Source organism: Euleptes europaea, chromosome 4 (genome assembly GCF_029931775.1).
Source record: "Euleptes europaea isolate rEulEur1 chromosome 4, rEulEur1.hap1, whole genome shotgun sequence".
Lineage (NCBI taxonomy): Eukaryota > Metazoa > Chordata > Lepidosauria > Squamata > Sphaerodactylidae > Euleptes > Euleptes europaea.
Window position 1 is genome coordinate 15,438,901 of NC_079315.1, and position 19,548 is coordinate 15,458,448.

Consider the following 19,548-nt stretch of genomic DNA (forward strand, 5'->3'; position numbering starts at 1 on the left):
AAGGCAGTGGGGAAAACGGACTGCCAGTGATACTATTAAAAGCAAATTGCATCGCTGATATTAAAACACATCGATTAAGGGGGAAGGTTTTATGCTGTTGCACTGAGCTGAAACGTCTGTGTTGAACACCTCTGGAGATAGATCAGTGGTTTTTTTGCAGCACACAGCCTTCAGAAGGTAGAAGAAGAGTTGGTTTTTATCTTTCTCTACCACTTAAGGAAGAATCAAACAGGCTTACAATCACCTTTCCCTCCCCACAACAGACACCCTGTGAGGTAGGTGGGACTGACAGAGCTGTAACTTGCCCAAAGTCACCCAGCTGGCTTCTTGTGTAGGAGTGGGGAAACCAACCTGGTTCACCAGATTAGCGTCTGCCGCTCATGTGGAGGCGTGGGGAATCAAACCCAGTTCTCCAGGTCAGAGTCCACCGCTCCAAACCACTGCTCTTAACCACTACGCCACTGTGGCTATTCTGGTCTGCAGTAGAACAGCTAGATTTGAGTCCAGTAGCACCTTAGAAGCCAAAGAGCTTTCTAGGGAATAAGCTTTTGAGAGTCAAAGCTCCCTTGGTCAGATACCCGGTATCTGACCGAGGGAGCTTTGAGCCTTGGAGCTCACCCCCTGAAAATCTCGTTCGTCTTTAAGGTGCTGCTGGACTCAAATCTAGTTACTCTTTCAGAAGGGACCCAATGCTTTGGGGCTTCCGTTTCCCATCAGCTGCACAACTCTTCACGAGTCTTCACAAGGACAGGAAGTGAAGGCAGAGGACCACAGAGCACCACAGCCTCACATGCCCTCTTTGGTTAGATGTTACTGAGACTACCTGGGTCGGCAGCAGCCTCATGCCCCTCACTGACAACTCGTCTGGACCTAAGGTACGTTACGTGCAAGAGTCATTGTGAAATCTGCACTCTCACGTGCTCAGGCACAGGTCAGTGACAAATCTGGAACACATATGAAGCTGCCTTATACTGAATCAGACCCTTGGTCCATCAAAGTCAGTCTTGTCTACTCAGACCGGCAGCGGCTCTCCAAGGTCTCAGGCAGGGGTCTTTCACATCATCTACTTGCCTAGTCCCTTTGACTGGAAATGTTGGGGATTGAACCTGGGACCTTCTGCATGCCAAGCAAGTGCTCTACCACTGAGCCACAGCCCCTCAAAAAAGTGAAATTAGTACACATGAAGCTGCCTTACTGAATCAGACCATCAAGGTCCATCAAAGTCAGTATTATCTACTCAGACTGGGGGAGGCTCCCCAGGGTCTCAGGAAGAGGTCTTTCACGTCACTTACTTGCCTGGTACCTTTAGCCGGAGATACCGGGGATTGAACCTGGGACCTTCTGCATGCCAAGTAGATGTTCTACCACTGAGCCACAGCCCCCTCCCCTGAAGAAGCAAACTCTGACTTGTGAAATCTCATGCCACAGGACTTCTGTTTTGTTTTGCTGCAAGAGACCAATGCGGCTAACACACTGGAGTTAAATGAGTGAGCCTGGCGGATTCGGGCGTTTGTGGGCTCCCTCCTCGCACAGTGTAGTTACATTTTCCCCCCCACTTGGACAGCCCAGAGTTTTTTATGGCTTTGGAACCACAAAATATAGTCGGTTCTCTTTCCCACAATCCAGGAATCCAATGTGGGATCATGGCTTGCAGAAAAAGAGAGCAAGCTGCCGTTTCAGGTTTGGACAGAAAACAAACCATGGTTTGTCACGAAAGGGCTATTTCAATAGACTCTGTGAGCTGCCTCAAGTGGGTCTCAGAAGAAGCTGCATATAAAATATTCTGAATACATAATAAACGTGCGAGAGGAGGAAGAAGTCCGCAAGCCCAAGGATCCTCCGAGTAACCCCCCTCTCCAAACCTTTTAAAACAAAAAAAAAGCGGCTTTAACCTACTGGGCACTGCTAATGAAGAGGAGGCCGGAGGCTTCAAAGAGTAGGGACTGGCAGATAACGCACACAGTCGGCCTCCATACATCTTTTTAAGTGCTCTGCTGGAAGGCCTTTATCAAGGCTCCGACTGGTACGATTCCACTTCCCTTCATTCCATAGTCATTAAGTTAGATACGGCTGTCAACAGGTCTAGCTCGCAAGCCGTAAATAAAGCACTAAGGACAGAGAGGCTGCCATGTATGTATGTAAGCCAGCCATGGTTTTTTTGAACTTCGCAAAAGACCATCGTTTGTGCAGTATGCTGCTAACTCAGTTACGCTTCCTAGTTTGGAAGTAGATGCCGGCATTTTAAAACCTAGAAAAATGACCCAATGTGATATTTTTTTATAAAAACCTGCTGAAATAGGATACTTTTTGGTGTAGTGGTGTAGTGGGTACAGCAGTAGTTTGGAGCAGTGGACTCTGATCTGGAGAACTGGGTTTGATTCCCCACTCCTCCACAAGAGTGGCGGAGGCTAATCTGGCGAGCCGGATTTGTTTCCCCACTCCTCCATATGAAGCCAGCTGGGTGACCTTGGGCTAGTCACACTCTCTCAGCACCACCCACCTCACAGGGTGTCTGTTGTGGGGAGGGGAAGGGACTGTGATTGTAAGCCGGTTTGATTCTTCCTTAAGTGGTAGAGAAAGTCGGCATATAAAAACCAACTCTTCTTCTTCTTCTTCTTCTGTGAGGGTGCATTGATTAAAAGACTTTCAGTGGAATGCTAAGTGGCGATTCTTTTTGAGATCTAAACAACAGCTATTTTAGATTTTTACAAAGTAAAAACAAACAAACAAGCAGGAGATGTTTTAGGACTGCAGGAATTTCACATCCAATGCAGGGACTCATAGCTGAACTAGCAGCAGCATCACCACAGGTCCGTTTTGGATGCAACAACTCCTGGGAACGTGCCCTGAGTGCGAGTTAGACCTTTGAGCCAGTGTGATGTAGTGTTTAAGAGTGGTGGTTTGGAGCGGTGGAGTCTGATCTGGAGAACCGGGTTTGATTCCCTGCTCCTCCACATGAGCGGCGGACGCTAATCAGGTGAACCGGGTTGGTTTCCCCACTCCTGCACATGAAGCCAGCTGGGTGACCTTGGGCTAGTCAGAATTCTCTTAGAGCTCTCTCAGCCCCACCTACCTCAGGGGGTGGCTGTTGTGGGGAGGGGAAGGGAAGGTGATTGTAAGCCGGTTTGATTCTTCCTTAAGTGGTAGAGAAAGTAGGCATATAAAAACCAACTCTTCTTCTTCTTTATATGGGGAGGGCTATGCTTGCATCCAAGAGGGATTGCGTGGACTGGAGCCCTATAGTTCTCCAACTTCATTCTAAGCCACAGCAATACCCCCCCCCCTTTTTAATCATAAGCTCCATTTTGGGCAATAACTGTATTCTGAGCTCTCTCTTCTAGTTTTATTTTTAAAAATGAAAAAGCAGAAGCAACATTCTTTCGGGGAACACACGGGGGTGGGACTGGCCCGGAAGTCTCGCTTGTGGTTCCATGTCTGGATCTTTGCTCAAGTTTGTGGCGAGATTGGTACATAAATGGGGTGTGTGAGAATAGCACGAGCGTGTATGTGTGTGTAAGGTATATGTGAATTACTGAGGAAGTGGGAGAGTTTTGACAGAGTATATGAGAGTGAGGGGGAAGAGTAGCAAGCAAATTTGTGTACAAGCTTTTCCAAGTCTCGGCTTGTTTTATAATGTTTTGATTAGCAAGGTTGGGCTGAGAAGCATGTTGTTGAATCTGCGGACCCGACCAAGTAAGGAGGTACTGTAGATGGAAAGGAACATAGAACTGGACTACTTTATGAAGCGGAGTAATCGAAATGGAATGAAATCAAACAATGAGATGTATACGGTCATGAAGATGCAAAGTCAGCAAATGCAACTCTTGGATGTGTTTCTTGGGACGCTTCTAGTAGGGAAAGGGAAATATTTTTGTACGTTAATAAAAGAGGTCACATCTGTGCCCGGTTTTCATCGTACATCTTCGGGAGAAAACGTAGATAACAGGAATTGATACCTAAAGATAAGAGATTAAAGAGCCTGGGGAAAATAGACGTCTGAGAACTGGTGGAAAGTAGAAAAGTAACTTGCATTTCTGTCCGATATCTGCTCTAACTTGGTGAAGACATATGGTTTCCCTATATAACCATTAACAGAGAATCATTCCAGAGGGGCTAGCTATGTTGTCGCCACCAAAATAGAAGAGTCGCATGAACACATGAAGCTGCCTTCTACTGAATCAGACCCTTGGTCCATCAAAGTCACTTTTGTCTACTCAGACTGGCAGCAGCTCTCCAGGGTCTCAGGCAAAGGTCTATTCACATCACCTCCTTGCCTAGTCCCTTTAACTGGAGATGCCGGGGATTGAACCTGGGACCTACTGCATGCCAAGCAGATGCTCTACCACTGAGCCACAGCCCCTCCCTTAGTCCTAGGTCATCTTTTTAAAAAATCTATGATTCCACAGCACATCTGGGTGCTGAACTCTGCCAATCTGTCTTTGCCTGACCCTACTCTTCACAATGCTTCAGATTTGGCCACAGCTTATACGTTCAGATCGGCACAACTGCGATGGACACCTGCACAACTCCACAGCAATGCCTGCCATTTTGTGACTGACTCAGAACAATGCGTCATCAGCTCCCCATCTTCTAGTCTGTCTCTCCTCTACCTGAGATAATTCAATGGCACGCTCATCGTCTTGAAAAGTCAAACAGTATTACAGGTATAAGCACCATACATTGTGACCATCTGTCGACCATCAAGCAACTTCAGGATGGAGATCAGGAGGTTCACCACGAGTTGTTGTAAAGGAGCACGGGAAGAGAAAACTCAAGGCTTCCCTGCAGTTATTTGCCACAAGACACAAGACGGATGTAGACAAGCTGGAACGTGTCCAGGGGAGGGCAACAAAGATGGTGAGGGGTCTGGAGACCAAGTCCTATGAGAAAAGGCTGAAGGAGGTGGGTATGTTTAGCCTGAAGAGGAGAAGATTGAGAGGGGATATGATAACCATCTTCAAGTACTTGAAGGGCAGTCATATAGAGGAGGGTGCCGAGTTGTTTTCTGTTGCCCCAGAGGGTCGAACCAGAACCAATGGGTTGAAATTAAATCAAAAGAGTTTCTGTCTAGATATATATCTTAGTCCATCAAGGTCATTATTGTTCACTCAAACTGGCAGCAGCTCTTCAGAATCTCAGGCAGAGGTCTTTCACATTGCCTACTGCCTGGTCCTTTTTTAACTGGAGATGCCAGGGATTGAACCTGGGACCTTGTGTGCCAAGCAGAGGCTCTTCCGCTGAGCCACAGTTCCCTTTGATCCCCCCATGTTGCTTTCACTGGTGCTGTCGAGGATCCTTGGCACAACTCAGGATGCCTGTGTGGGTGCAGCTCCCTGAAACCTTCTCAGCGGTAGGTAAGGCGACGCCTTCCTTTCCTTACTGGATTGCAGACATTCCTGAAAGGGCAGATCAACCTGCCTACAAACATGAGATCACACTGCCATCTACAGATCAAACTAAAGCAATCCTCTTTCCTAGCTGTGCAAATTGGACATGGCGTAACGTGCTTCTGTTTTATTCATCTGACGTTGTCGTTTGAAAACGACAAACTGAAGAGCTGACGTCGTGCGAGCCAACAGTTACTGTAAATCCTCAGCAGTTCCAGAAGGCTTTAAACTAGGAATGGCTGACACAGAAAAGATGACGTGGTTGAAAACACAACCGCCACTCACATTAGCAGGGAGATTTAAGAAGATCCCCAGGGTGGAGAGACTTTGCCCGTGTTAACGCAGGGGAGCTGGAAACCACTGTGTATTTTTTAGATGTCCCCTCTACAAGTCAGCCAGCTTCAATATTATTGACACTGATTAGGGAAATGGGCTCTGGTGATGGGGGTGAATGGACCAAAAGGCTTCTGCTGGGAGACAGCTCACCAATCGCCACCCAGGTCACAAAATATTGTGCAGTAGCAATGAAGCTACGTCACCTTAATGTACTTCCTTAATCTGTGCAAATGTAAAATTGGGTGATTCCTAATTTTGTTGACCTCGATTGTAAACATCTACGCTGTATGGTCAGTTTCTGTTTTACCTGTTTTATCTGGCATACTAGCTGCAAATAAAAAATATTTACACAGCAGCCACAGCAAACTAAAGACAAAGATGAGGAGGAGGAGGAGAAGAAGGAGAAGGAGAGTTGGTTTTTATATGCCGACTTTCTCTACCACTTAAGGGAGACTCAAACCGGCTTACAGTCACCTTCCATTCCCCTCCCCACAACAGACACCCCGTGAGACAGGTGGGGCTGAGAGAGTGTGACTTGCCCAAGGTCACCCAGCTGGCTTCATATGGAGGAGTGGGGAAACAAATCCAGTTCACCAGATTAGTCTCCGCCGCTCATGTGGAGGAGTGAGGAATCAAACCCGATTCTCCAGATCAGACTCCACTGCTCCAAACCACCGCTCTTAACCACTACACCACACTGGCTCACCATACCTTCTCATTTCAGGTGCTTCTTAACTAGAATATGGTAGACCATTGTAAACTACCGTGTACATACTGAAGAAAAATTACCTTGCAGCTTATTGATTGGCATGTAAAAATAGTATCAGCATATGCTGAGGACATCTTTGGGGGGGGGGGAGAGAAATTATGGGGTGGGGGAGTCACAGGCATGCACCCTACCACCTTAGCCGGCAGACTGCCAGCTCCTCATGACCCTTGCAGAGCTCCCATTCCAGGCGTTGTTTGGCGGCACAGTATTTCCCCAAAGATCAACTGCTGCTCTAGAATAAAGCTTCTTAAACTGTGGGTCACAACCCCATATGGGGGTGTCGCATAATTGGGGGGGTTGCAAAATATTTGGCAACAGTAAAAGGTTTCTTTATGGTTTATTCTCAGTAAATGTTTGATGTGTATACCTATTTTATATACCTGTATACCTGGGGTCGTGTAAAGTTTTCTCGGGCGAAGAGGGGTCATGAGTGGGAAAAGTTTAAGAAGCCCTGCTCTAGAACTTTCTTTTTTTCTTTTTCGTTTGCGACAGCTGAAACAAGCCTTTCAGGTCTCAGCGATGCCAAAAAGGGACCAGATGCCAGTCTGACTTTTGTATTAACAGGGGCTAGAGTAACGCGTGTACTTGGATTTGGGGGCGATAGTGCTGTGATTTTTAGATTGCGTCAGGTTGAAAGGTTTGCAAACCGTTTTGTGTCCTGTGATCCTGGAGAAAAGTGGGATTTCGGCATTTTAAATTAAATATACCTTAAGTTGGAGGGACCCCCACCCCAGCCTAAGGAGCCTTCTTCCAACCTGTGACTCTTCCTTTGTCTTTAAAACACTTTCTGAAGGAAAGGGTTCTTGGGTAAGCGATCGACCATTCCCACATTTAGCAAACAAACATCATACAGAGCAGGGGTGTTGAACTCAATTGTTACGAGGGCCGGATATGACACAAATGTTACTTGGTCGGACCAAGTCATGCCTCGCCAGCCCAGTTCAAGAGTGGGGGTGTGGGGTGGCTGTCTCGGCTGTCTTGCGGGCTGGATAAGTGCTCTCAAGGGGTCGGATCCGGCCGGCGGGCCTTATGTTTGACACCCCTGGTGTAGGGGGTTTTCCCTCAAAAGTCATAAACATTCCTTCTTATTTATCTGGAGAATCTGTACGCTGCTTCTCCAAAAAACCCTGATTGAGGCAGCTCACAATTAAAACCATAAAAACCAAAGAAGCTGACACAGCAGTAAAAACAGGACAATAAAAACACTCCAGGACATAAAAGCAGTCCACAAGCTCGGAGCAGACCACAGAACAGCTAAAAGAGATTAAGCATGGGCAAAGATAAAAAAAAATTTCATCTGGCACTTAAAGGAAAGTAAGGAAGACATTAGGAAGAATTTTCTAACACTTAAGTGGTTCCTCAGTGGAACGGGCTTCCTCGGGAGGTGGTAAGCTCTCCTTCCCTGGAGGTTTTTAAGCAGAGGTTAGATGGCCATCTGTCAGCAATGTGGATTCTATGACCTTAAGCAGATGATGAGAGGGAGGGCACCCTGGCCATCTTCTGGGCATGGAGCAGGGGTCACTGGGTGTGTGTGTGGGGGGAAGTAGTTGTGAATTTCCTGCATTGTACAGGGGGTTGGACTAGATAACCCTGGTGGTCCCTTCCAATATGATTCTATGAGGTGATACTCTACAGCTGAAAAAGTGCGCTGGACAGAACGGGAAGAGCAGGCCTTTGAAAACCGATGAGAAAACTGAGGAAAATTGATTTTCATTTCTACTGTTCCATTCAAGTAACACAAATGGATGAGAGGAGAATGGTGTAAAGGTCTCCAGGTCCCCACTGGCGAGAATGGTGGGGTATAAATGAGGTAAATAAAATACTTCACCACAAATCCTTTCCAGCTAACATTTGGCTTTGCCACTGCCCAGCTAACAGATCAGTGTTTAAGGCTCCAGAGATTAAATAGATGCCAGCATCCAGGTTTTAATTGCACGATTCCAGACAAACCGAGACACGGAGCATAAATGACAATTTAACTATTCTTTTGGGTCTTCCGCAGTATTTATCATCACAGTCGCAATGAGAAAACTAACCTTCATCCACCGTAAACTGGCAGCTCTTGTCATTGTAGAAAAGAATTTTCTTTTTATCAGGACGTGTAACGAAGATAATCTGGTCCCCTAAAGCCTCGAATACAAACACACAAATACAAAAGTACTTAAAACACGGTTAACACTCTTAAGACCAATACTTTGACATTCTCTGCAAGAGAACTTCTTCGGGGCATGGAGGCTGTGATGCTCAGCTTCAGAATCAGCCCACCATCAAAAGGAGAGCAAAGCTGTCAGGCCTTTGGCCTTTTAGCTGGAGTAGACATAAGTCAGGCCAGGTTCTGGCTACACTCCTTGGTTCTCATGCCTGTGAGAGCATGTGTACAGTTTCGCCCATCCTGTTTTCTGCAGCTAAGATATTGTTTAGTCTGTTTCCTGGAACCGCTTATCTCAGGGTTGTCTAATGATGTGTACTTTTTCGAACCGTAGTGCCTTTAAGCATGTAACTTGTTTGTGTTCTCCATTACTAGCCTCACCTGCCTGTAGGCAGTCAGTTCTTTATTCTGTCTTTTTGCTCCTCATAAAGTATTACTGCTTCAGCGCTACCTGCCTTGATGAGTTTACTTATGGGATGCTAGGGACAGACGCCTGATCTTGACAAAAGCCTCCAATTAATTTACAAAAGTCTATTATACTCTGTTTGCAGGTATTCTGGTGAATGCCCTTTAACAGAGGCTTAAAGGTAAAGGTCCCCTGTGCAAGCACCAGGTCATTCCTGACCCATGGGGTGACGTCACATCCCGACGTTTCCTAGGTAGACTTTGTTTACGGGGTGGTTTGCCAGTGCCTTCCCCAGATCTTCCCTTTACCCCCAGCAAGCTGGGTGCTCATTTTACCGACCTTGGAAGGATGGAAGGCTGAGTCAACCTTGAGCCAGCTACTTGAAACCGACTTCCGTCTGGATCGAACTCAGGTTGTGAGCAGAGCTTGCAGTACTGCAGCTTACCACTCTACGCCACGGGACTCATAAACAGAGGCTTAATAGGATGTTATTTACCTCCATACCATGAACACAAGAAGCTGCCTTCTACTGAATGAGACCACAGGCCCGTCAAGGTCAGTACTGTCTCCTCAGACTTATGTCACAGGCTGAAGTCCTTCACATCACCTACTGATCTCTTCAACTGGAGATGCTGAGGATTAAACTTGGGGCCTTCTGCATGCCAAGCAGAGGCTCTCTCCACTGAGCGGCGGCCCCTCCCCAAAGCGTCAGTCTCCCATTTCCACAAATTAAGCCCCTGTTAAAAGCCCAACTGGCAACCCTATCCTGGAACTGTGACTCCAGAAAGCTCACACCCTGCCAAAAAATTTGTTTATCTTTAAGGTGCTACCGGACTCTTGCTCTTTTCTACTGCTCCAGAATACAAACCCTTTCTCGTTCTTTCTCAGCATTTGATCCCTATTTGTAAAAAGGGATACCTTACGGCCCTTACGAAGAAGCTAGAATGAATTTATTGGATCTTGCATTTTTAGCAGTGATGGTATCGCTTTACTCTGCTCTGCTAAGACCTCACCTAGAGTACAGTGTTCAGTTTTGGGCACCGCAATTTAAGAAAGATGTAGACAAGCTGGAACGAGTTCAGAGGAGGGCAACAAAGATGGTGAGGGGTCTGGAGACCAAGTCCTATGAGGAAAGGTTGAAGGAGCTGGGTATGTTTAGCCCGAAGAGGACTGAGAGGGGATATGATAACCATCTTCAAGTACTTGAAGGGCTGTCATATAGAGGATGATGCTGAGTTGTTTTCTGTTGCCCCAGAAGGTCGGACCAGAACCAACCGGTTGAAATTAAATCAAAAGAGTTTCCGTCTAGACATTAGGAAGAATTTTCTAACAGTTAGAGCAGTTCCTCAGTGAAACAGGTTTCCTCAGGAGGTGGTGAGCTCTCCTTCCCTGGAGGTTTTTAAGAAGATGTTAGATGGCCATCTGTCAGCAATGCTGATTCTGTGACCTTAGGCAGATGATGAGAAGGAGGGCATCTTGGCCATCTTCTGGTCACTAGGGGTGTCTGTGTGTGTGTGGGGGGGAGGTAGTTGTGAATTTCCTGCATTGTGCAGGGGATTGGACTTGATGACCCTGGTGGTCCCTTCCAACTCTATGATTCTATGAATGACAATGATGATTCAAAGGGGCACAAGCCCTCAGACAGATGCCGTCACAGAAGCTGCGTGCAGAGGACCAAACTGGTCTTGAACCTTTCAAGTTCAAAAAAAACTGGGGCACTTACATTTCCAGGGTGTTTCCACTGCTTTTAGCTCCAGGAGAGCTAAGAGAGCAGCCCTGGAGCTTTTTTGTAGGGACAGCTTCTGAGAGCTTACTGCTTAGAAACACTGCAATATACCTTCATGGATAGCATGCATAAGCTTCTCTGGATCGCAGAGGCTAATTCGATTGTCACAGCGGCTTGTAAATGACTGGCAAGTTTGCTACGGGAGACACAGCGAGGACAAAACGTACCCATCGCACGAGGATGCGAGATCTGCTTACCTTGATGGCTTTCTGTGCGTTAGGCAATCCTTCCTCAATATCTTCTAAGAGTATTCCTCCCAGCCCTCGCTGGTCATGCTTATCTAAGAGCCTGAGGAGGGCCTTCTTATCCTTCAGATTGTACTTAGGCTTGAAAGCGTATTTCCCATCTGTGACTTCTATTTTTGGGTTGCTGACAAGGGCCTGGAATACAAAACATGAATTCTAAAGCCTTGAGAGGAGGATGTGCATTTGCCACAGGTATTTCTGGCAGAGCCCTAACCTGGATAGCCTCAGACCACCCGGATATCATCAGATCTCAGAAGCTAAGCAGGGTTGGCCCTGACAAGTATTTGGATGGGAGACCTCCAAGGAATACCAGGGTAGTGATGCGGAGGCAGGCAATGGCAAACCGCCTCTGAACATCTCTTGCCTTGAAAACCCTACGGGGTCGCCATAAGTCAGCTGTGACTTTGCTCTGCTCTGGTTAGACCTCACCTAGAGTACTGTGTTGGGTTTTGGGCACCGCAATTTAAGAAAGATGTAGACAAGCTGGAACGTGTCCAGAGGAGGGCAACAAAGATGGTGAGGGGTCTGAAGACCAAGTCCTATGAGGAAAGGTTGAAGGAGCTGGGTATGTTTAGCCCAGGTCGGACCAGAGCCAACGGGTTGAAATTAAATGAAAAGAGTTTCCGTCTAGACATTAGGAAGAATTTTCTAACACTTAGAGCTGTTCCTCAGTGGAACAGGCTTCCTCGGGAGGTGGTCAGCTCTCCTTCCCTGGAGGTTTTAAAGCCGAGGCTAGATGGCCATCTGTCAGCAATGCTGATTCTATGACCTTAAGCAGATGATGAGAGGGAGGGCATCTTGGCTATCTTCTGGGCATGGAGTAGGGGTCACTGGGGGTGTGGGGGGGGGAGGTAGTTGGGAAATTCCTGCATTGTGCAGGAGGTTGTACTAGATGGCCCTGGTGGTCCCTTCCAACTCTATGATTCTATAAGATAATAATTTAGAAAGTAACATTTTCAGAAAAAAAGCTTACATATTATAAATTATATAAGAGAAGGTAATCCTTTCTTACAAGCAAGCTATCACTTAACGGTAGTTGTTAATATGGTGCATGCTTAGATAAATCACACTTATATTGCGAGCCCAGAAACTGTTGCATTTACCTCACTCATCAGCCATTGCTTCTGCTTCAGTCCAATGTCTAAGTGCTGAGTTTCATCCAATATCTCTTCTAGACTTAACGGGTGTGTGTCCCCACGCTGATGGCGTGTCTGGGGAAAGAAAGTGTCACCATTACAACGACGTGCCTCTTGTTAAAAAAGTGGAAGGATACGACCAATATGGCAAACCTACGCTCTAGAAACGCACCAAAGTAATTTCAGTTAAAAATGTGAAAAATGAAGTAATAACTTCAGTCCTGTTAGCTTCTTGTACTGTACTTATGCCAAAGGGCAAACCTATGATTTTTTGCATCCACAAGAAATACTTAAGACAGGGGTGTTGAACTTATTTGTTACGAGGGCCGGATATGACATAAATGTCCCTTGGTCGGGCTGGTTGGGTACCCAAGGTTGGGTGAAAAGAAAATATATATAAGTCTATGCATAAATACTGAAAGTATAATTTACCGTATATACTCGCGTATAAGCCGAGTTTTTCAGCCCAAAAAAAGGGCTAAAAAAGCCGGCCTCAGCTTATACGCGGGTCAATACGGTAGAGGGGGGAGGGAGGGAGGAGGGAGGAGGGAGGGGAGAACTTACCGCCGCCGCCGCCGCTGGGCCCGCGTCATTTCCTGCCGCCGGGAGCGGCCTCCTGCGGCGGCGCAGAGGCTGCCCCGGCCCCCGCCCGGCCGCGCCGCTGCTTCCTGGGGCCTGGGGCGGCCTCCTGCGGCGGTGCAGAGGCCGCCCCGGCCCCCGCCCGGCCGCGCCGCCGCTTCCTGGGGCCTGGGGCGGCCTCCTGCGGCGGCGCAGAGGCCGCCCCGGGCCCCGCCCGGCCGCGCCGCCGCTTCCTGGGGCCTGGGGCGGCCTCCTGCGGCGGCGCAGAGGCCGCCCCGGCCCCCGCCCGGCCGCGCCACCGCTTCCTGGGGCCTGGGGCGGCCTCCTGCGGCGGCGCAGAGGCCGCCCCGGCCCCCGCCCGGCCGCGCCGCCGCTTCCTGGGGCCTGGGGCGGCCTCCTGCGGCTGCGCAGAGGCCGCCCCGGCCCCCGCCCGCGCCGCCGCTTCCTGGGGTTGTGAGCGGCCTCCTGCGGCGGCGCAGAGGCCGCCCCGGCCCCCGCCCGGCCACGCCGCCGCTTCCTGGGGCCGGGAGCGGCCTCCTGCGGCTGCGCAGAGGCTGCCCTGGCTCCCGCCCGGCCGCGCCGCCGCTCTCTGGGGCCGGGAGCGGCCTGGGGCGGCCTCCTGCAACTGCAGGGAGGCTGCTCTGGCCCCTGCCGGGTGCACCACCGCCGCCACCAGGGCCGCGCCGCTTGCTCCCGGGAGCCTGGTCAGGTAAGTCTGTGGCGGGGGGAGGGGTTATAAGCCGACCCTCGGCTTATACGCGGGTGCCTAATTTTTCCCCATTTTTGGGGAGAAATTAGGCACCTCGGCTTATACGCGGGTCGGCTTATACACGGGTATATACGGTATTAGAAGCGCTATATAAATTTAAAATTATTTAAAAGCATTAAAATAGCACAATGGAATTTCCTGAGGTTGAGAACTATAACCACATACCAAAAGCGTTTCGGCCTATGGGGCCTTCATCAGTGGTTAATTAAAACCCTTTGTAAAGCTGCACACATTTACAGAAATACATTAATAAATACAAATACTCACAGTTCAAACCCAACCAGGCATGTGTATATGTTGTAAATTGTATTCTCAATTACTCAAACATCTGGTATAATAGGTTCTTGTTGTAATACTCGTTAGTATAAGTCTCTCAGATACTATGTGTGCAGGTATCAACCTAGTAAAGCCATGCCTCGCCAGCCCAGACTGGGACTGGAGCGGGTTTGCTGCCTCAGCTGGCTCGCGGGGCTGGATCAGAGCTCTCAAGGGGCCGGATCCTGCCCTCGGGCCTTTGACACCCCTGGCTTAAGAGATGCCAGTGTGACGACACTAACACATTACCCCAACGCTGCAGCAGAATTGCTCCGCCATTGCAGGAAGGGCTCCTGTCCTTTGTGCCTATCCTTACAGGGAAGGAAGCCAACACTTAAGTTAAGTGGGCAGGGGCGAGAACAGGCCACCTTACAGGGCTTTAGCTATAAGCTCATCTGACTTATACCACTGACACTCTCTCCCTATCCAACATAGGAAAGGTTTCCTAGTTCCTGGGAATTGCAGCATTGTGATGTCATTGTAGCCAGCGAGGTATAGTGGTTAAGAGCGGTGGACTCAGTTCTGGAGAACCGGGTTTGATTCCCCACTCCTCCACGGGAGCGGTGGAGGCTAATCTGGTGAACTGAGTTGGTTTCCCCACTCCGACACATGAAGCCAGCTGGGTGACCTTGGACCAGACACAGCTCTCTTAGAGCTCTCTCAGGGTGTCTGTTGTGGGGAGGGGAAGGGAAGGTGATTGTAAGCTGGTTTGATTTTGCCTTAAGTGGTAGAGAAAGTTGGGATATAAAAATCAACTCTTCTTCTTCTACCAGGCAATTTAAGACAGGGCTCTCTGCCAATAATCAGGACCGCCCGCTTTGACTTCCCTCTTCCTATTTTTAGTGGCAGGCCTCCCCCATTCGATCCACTGATGATCATCATAAAGCCAAGTCAAGATTGCATTAGGGTCAATGGAACCAGACAATCCAAGCATATCATTAAAAAAAATAGGTAAAGGTCCCCTGTGCAAGCACTGGGTCATTCCTGACCCATGGGGTGACGTCACATCCTGACCTTTACTAGGCAGACTTTTTGTTTAAGGGGTGGTTTGCCAGTGCCTTCCCCAGTCATCTTCCCTTTACCCCCAGCAAGCTGGGTACTCATTTTACCGACCTCGGAAGGATGGAAGGCTGAGTCAACCATGAGCCGGCTACCGGAAACCAACTTCCGTTGTGATTGAACTCAGGTTGTGAGCAGAGCTTGGACTGCAGTACTACAGCTTACCACTCTGCGCCACGGGGCTCCTGAAGAGTATCATTACATTCTGATTTATAATACCCTCAATGCAAATTAAGATTCTGGGCCAGGGACTACCCAAGATAATCTCGTTATATGATATACAGTAAGGTGAAAGAAGAACAACTGACTGTTTAAATGGTGTGCATTATTGACAGAAGAGTACAGCATCTTTTCAGTTCACTAGATAAATATTAAAGGCAGATGCATAAAGGGGGAGAGATTAAAATCTGCCTGCAATGTCTCACATTTGATAAATTCTTGGCATCACCCACAAGCCCTTTTAAATCGGTTCCCTTGCACTTACTGCAAGTTTGTTTACTCAAAGGCAAAGTTGTTTTGTTTTTTTAACTCCAGGATTAATTGGCTTGTGGTCTACGTACAAAACAACACGTTTTCATTTTGGCTGTTGTTTTCGCAAAAGGCTTCAGATCCCCAGGACACCAACCGTCACTGGAAACTGGTGACGGAAGGGAGGGCGAGACCCTCCTTCAAGAGGGCAGTCAGAATCAGCCCTGCCGATTACTGTGTGTTGCCGGGCATGATCAGAGGTTGCAAGCTCAAATCAAAAGACTTTGAAGCAGAATTAATGGAAACTGGGCTCTCCCATCTTCCATGTTGAAGGATTAAATAAGAAACTACAGACCTCAGCGGCAGTAGAACAGCACACACCCTCCAGTCAGTGAAGCCGGGCTTAAAAGGCACGCCAGGGTTTTTTTTTCCCCTTTGCCACTGAACACATGAATCCATGAAGCTGCCTTATACTGAATCAGACCCTTGGTCCATCAAAGTCAGTATTGTCTACTCAGACCGGCAGCGGCTCTCCAGGGTCTCAGGTAGGGGTCTTTCACATCACCTATTTGCCTGGTCCCTTTAACTGGAGATGCCGGGGATTGAACCTGGAACCTTATGACACAATGTCAGTCAGTCATGTTTATTGTGCATGGCCATAGGCCTTTACAATCAAGACAATATTGCAACGACTTAAAATATATATTAAACTATTAAAAGTCGTAAGATTAAAACACACCGATTTGGCTCCTTTTCTCATTCAATGGCTGCCTTTGCCCTGATTTTCCTGGCTGCAAGGCTATAAAGTGCCATTTTCTGGGAAATGGGTCAATGTTGGAAAGCAAGAAAATTAAGTTGATCGGCATCCGATAATAAATGTAAAGCGGAATTTTTTTTTGCCAGGAACTTATTCCGAGGCTCGATATAGAGAGGGCAGGCCAGGATGTAATGGAGTAGAGCAGGACAGTGCTACTGCAGTTGTCTTGTTTGGGGGCTTCCTAGAGGCACCTGGTTAGCCCCTGTGTGAACAGACTGCTGGACTTGATGGGCCTGGGTCTGATCCAGCATGACCTTTCTTACGTTCTTATGTATCTTCCACTGAGCTACCGCAATGTAAATATTGCTACCAAAATTAAGACAATCATACGGCAACATGAATTAGGGATGTTTTTTTTCTAAAATGACAAAAAAGGACTATACCTTCATGTAATTCACTATCTTTGCAAGGACTCCAAACTTATATCCCGAGCCTCCAGAAAGGGCCTTCAAGTTAAAAGATCCATTGCTATGATCTGGAAAGAAAAACAAAGCGAACATGCTCTCACACAGATTTCTGCTTCAGCATCAGACACAGGATATTTATATATCTGTTACCATAACCACAGCCAAAAAAACTAACAGTGCCTACCCAGTCTTCACAGACACCTTCAGGTGTTATGGTCTTCCTCGGAAACACTGTTTATGTTTGGGAGGATCTCCGATTTGCAAAGCGCAATCCGCTAACAAAGGAGCAATCTTAAAATTATGGCATTGTGAGAGACATTTTTAGAGAAGAGCACTTGCAAAACCTGGCAGCCTTGGCGATAATGAGCTAAGCTAGATTCTTATAATTTATCAGAGCCTCCGGCTTCCCACAAAAGTCTGAATGAAGTTTCCTTGCTCATGAAGCAGCTTCCCCATAGCGCATTTCCCCACAATGCAATGCGCTTGGAGGGGTGTCTCCATTAAACTGCCACATGGGTGGGATCGAGGAAGAGACTGTGTGGGAAAGGCCCATGCAACTGGCCCCATCAACATAATGCCCCATTTCTCCCCAGCATTTTGTGAATGCGCATGAGAAGACCTAGAGTCAAGACACAAGGTCCAGCCACCCAGAGATGCTGGTCTTATTCTTTGGAATAATGCGCTGCACCAACAAGAAACCGTAACTCCAACAGCCTCCCCAATTCTCCGGCATTTTGTGAGAGCTGGCATCCTTTTGGTGGCTTGTCATCGGCCCATCTGCTCAGCGAAGCTAGGCAATGTGCAACTTAAAATGTGCGAACGTTACAAGCAATTGTTATTCGCCCACACAGAAGCCATGTAAAGGCATCTATTACAATCAACTGAAATAACATAAAACAGCATGCAATCTTTGGGGTTATCCAAATCTCTTTTTAAAAAAAAATATTTTTATTGATTTTTTATAATTAAACAAGAAGTAAAAATAAAAAAAACTAAAATAAAATCATAATACAAACAAAAAAAGAAAACATAAAAATACAAAATCACAAAAAGAGCACTTTTACAACCAATAAATTTACATTGTATAATATAATTTGTAAACTATATAGTGCCCTAATATCCACCACCCTTGGATGCTTACAAGGAAGGAAGGGGAGGGAGAAGAGATCATAGAATCATAGAGTTGGAAGGGACCACCAGGGTCATCTAGTCCAACCCCCTGCGCAATGCAGGAAATTTACAACTACCTCCCCACCCCCACCCCAGTGACTTCATGCCCAGAAGATGGCCAAGATGCCCCCCCTCTCATGATCTGCCTAATGTCATAGAATCAGCATTGCTGACAGATAGCCATCTAGCCTCGGCTTAAAAACCTCCAGGGAAGGAGTGTTTACCACCTCCCAAGGAAGTCTGTTCAACTGAGAAACTGTTCTAACTGTTAGAAATTATTCCTAATGTCTAGACAGAAACTCTTTTGATTTAATTTCAACCCACTGGTTCTGGTCCGACCTTCTGGGGCTACAGAAAACAACTCAGCACCATCTTCTATATGACAGCCCTTCAAGTACTTGAAGATGGTTATCATATCCCCTCTCAGTCTTCTTCTCTTCGGGCTAAACAGACCCAGCTCCTTCAACCTTTCCTCATAGGACTTGGTCTCCAGACCCCTCACCATCTTTGTTGCCTCCTCTGGACACATTCCAGCTTGTCTATATCCTTCTTAAATTGTGGTGCCAAAAACTAAACACAATACTCTAGGTGAGGTCTAACCAGAGCAGAGTAAAGCGATACCATCACTTCACGTGATCTGGACACGTTTCAGAACCCTGATATTAAGTCCCTTGTCTTCAGCCCGCGTAGAATGCTTTACAGATATGAATGGCTGAAGCTGGTAACAAATCTCTTCCTCATTCTCACATCTGCCTCACAGACTTTCACCAATGCGGCAAGCTCCTTGTCCTGGGTCCTAATCAGCAAAACCAACCACTGAAAACCTAATATATACACTCTAGTGTACATTCAAACACCAGAACAGACTGTTACTCAAATAATCTCACCCGATGTGCATCATGACCAGGCCATGAAAACTGACCTGCAACAAACATAACTAGAGAAATGCCTTTTAGAATAAAAAGGCATTTGCTTTTTACACAAAATAGTCCCATTTTCCTCAGCTCCCTTTTACCACGTTGTCCTGACAAAGGAAAACAGGATTAAACTGATATTTAAAAACACAAACAAAAATATTTATTTTTGGAACTGTACTTTTCTAATACTTTAAAAAAAAGGAATTCATTATTTATAACTTTTATATGGACTTATTTGCAGGGGATAAAAAAACTTGCAGAGAATAGAGAACTAATAATCAGGACATTAAATCTGCTTTCTTTCAAATTGACCAGGCTTTCCTTCTTTCAGGAACCTTGGTTTGTTTGAACTGGAAGGGGCAGTGCTCCAAGATCAATGAACTCTCACTGAACAGGCAGGGCAATCTCACAGCTAAATATAAGCAATTTGAAATAACTTTTTAATCAAGAACGTCCAACTGACAAGAAGTGCAACATTCCTGCCTGGTTTTTGGAAAGCGCTTCCCTGAAACAGAACTTCAATCCCCACCCCCAAAATCTTGGAAAATAACCACAATCTGAATAAAATTGTAAGAATTTCAAAGATACTGTAGTCCCCACATCAACAAATTTCCTTGCTTACTATGGTTATAAAGAGGAGTCAGAGAAAAAAATACAATAACTGGGGACACAAATCTTAAGGAAATCTGTCGTTTCACTGAGTCCAGTGGCTTCTACACCATAAATGGTTCTTGACTAAGCAGAACTGGAAGACAAAAGTTACATCAACCTTAAAGTACCAAAATCCTATAATTAGACAAAAGCCGGCAATTGTCTTCTATGAAGATCCTGAT

General features: G+C 47.0%; 1 protein-coding gene across 2 annotated transcripts in view; it reads right to left on the reverse strand.

The window, feature by feature from the left end:
* Window positions 1–19,548, reverse strand: part of GTF2E2 (general transcription factor IIE subunit 2) — a 42,685-nt gene that overhangs the window by 3,671 nt on the left and 19,466 nt on the right. For both annotated transcript variants that reach the window (XM_056848757.1, XM_056848756.1), the window contains exons 3-6: window positions 16,605–16,696; window positions 12,182–12,289; window positions 11,031–11,213; window positions 8,529–8,622 (exon numbers count right to left, since the gene is read on the reverse strand). In XM_056848757.1, the coding sequence (XP_056704735.1) occupies window positions 8,529–8,622; window positions 11,031–11,213; window positions 12,182–12,289; window positions 16,605–16,696 (477 nt within the window). The remainder of the gene's footprint in view (window positions 1–8,528; window positions 8,623–11,030; window positions 11,214–12,181; window positions 12,290–16,604; window positions 16,697–19,548) is intronic.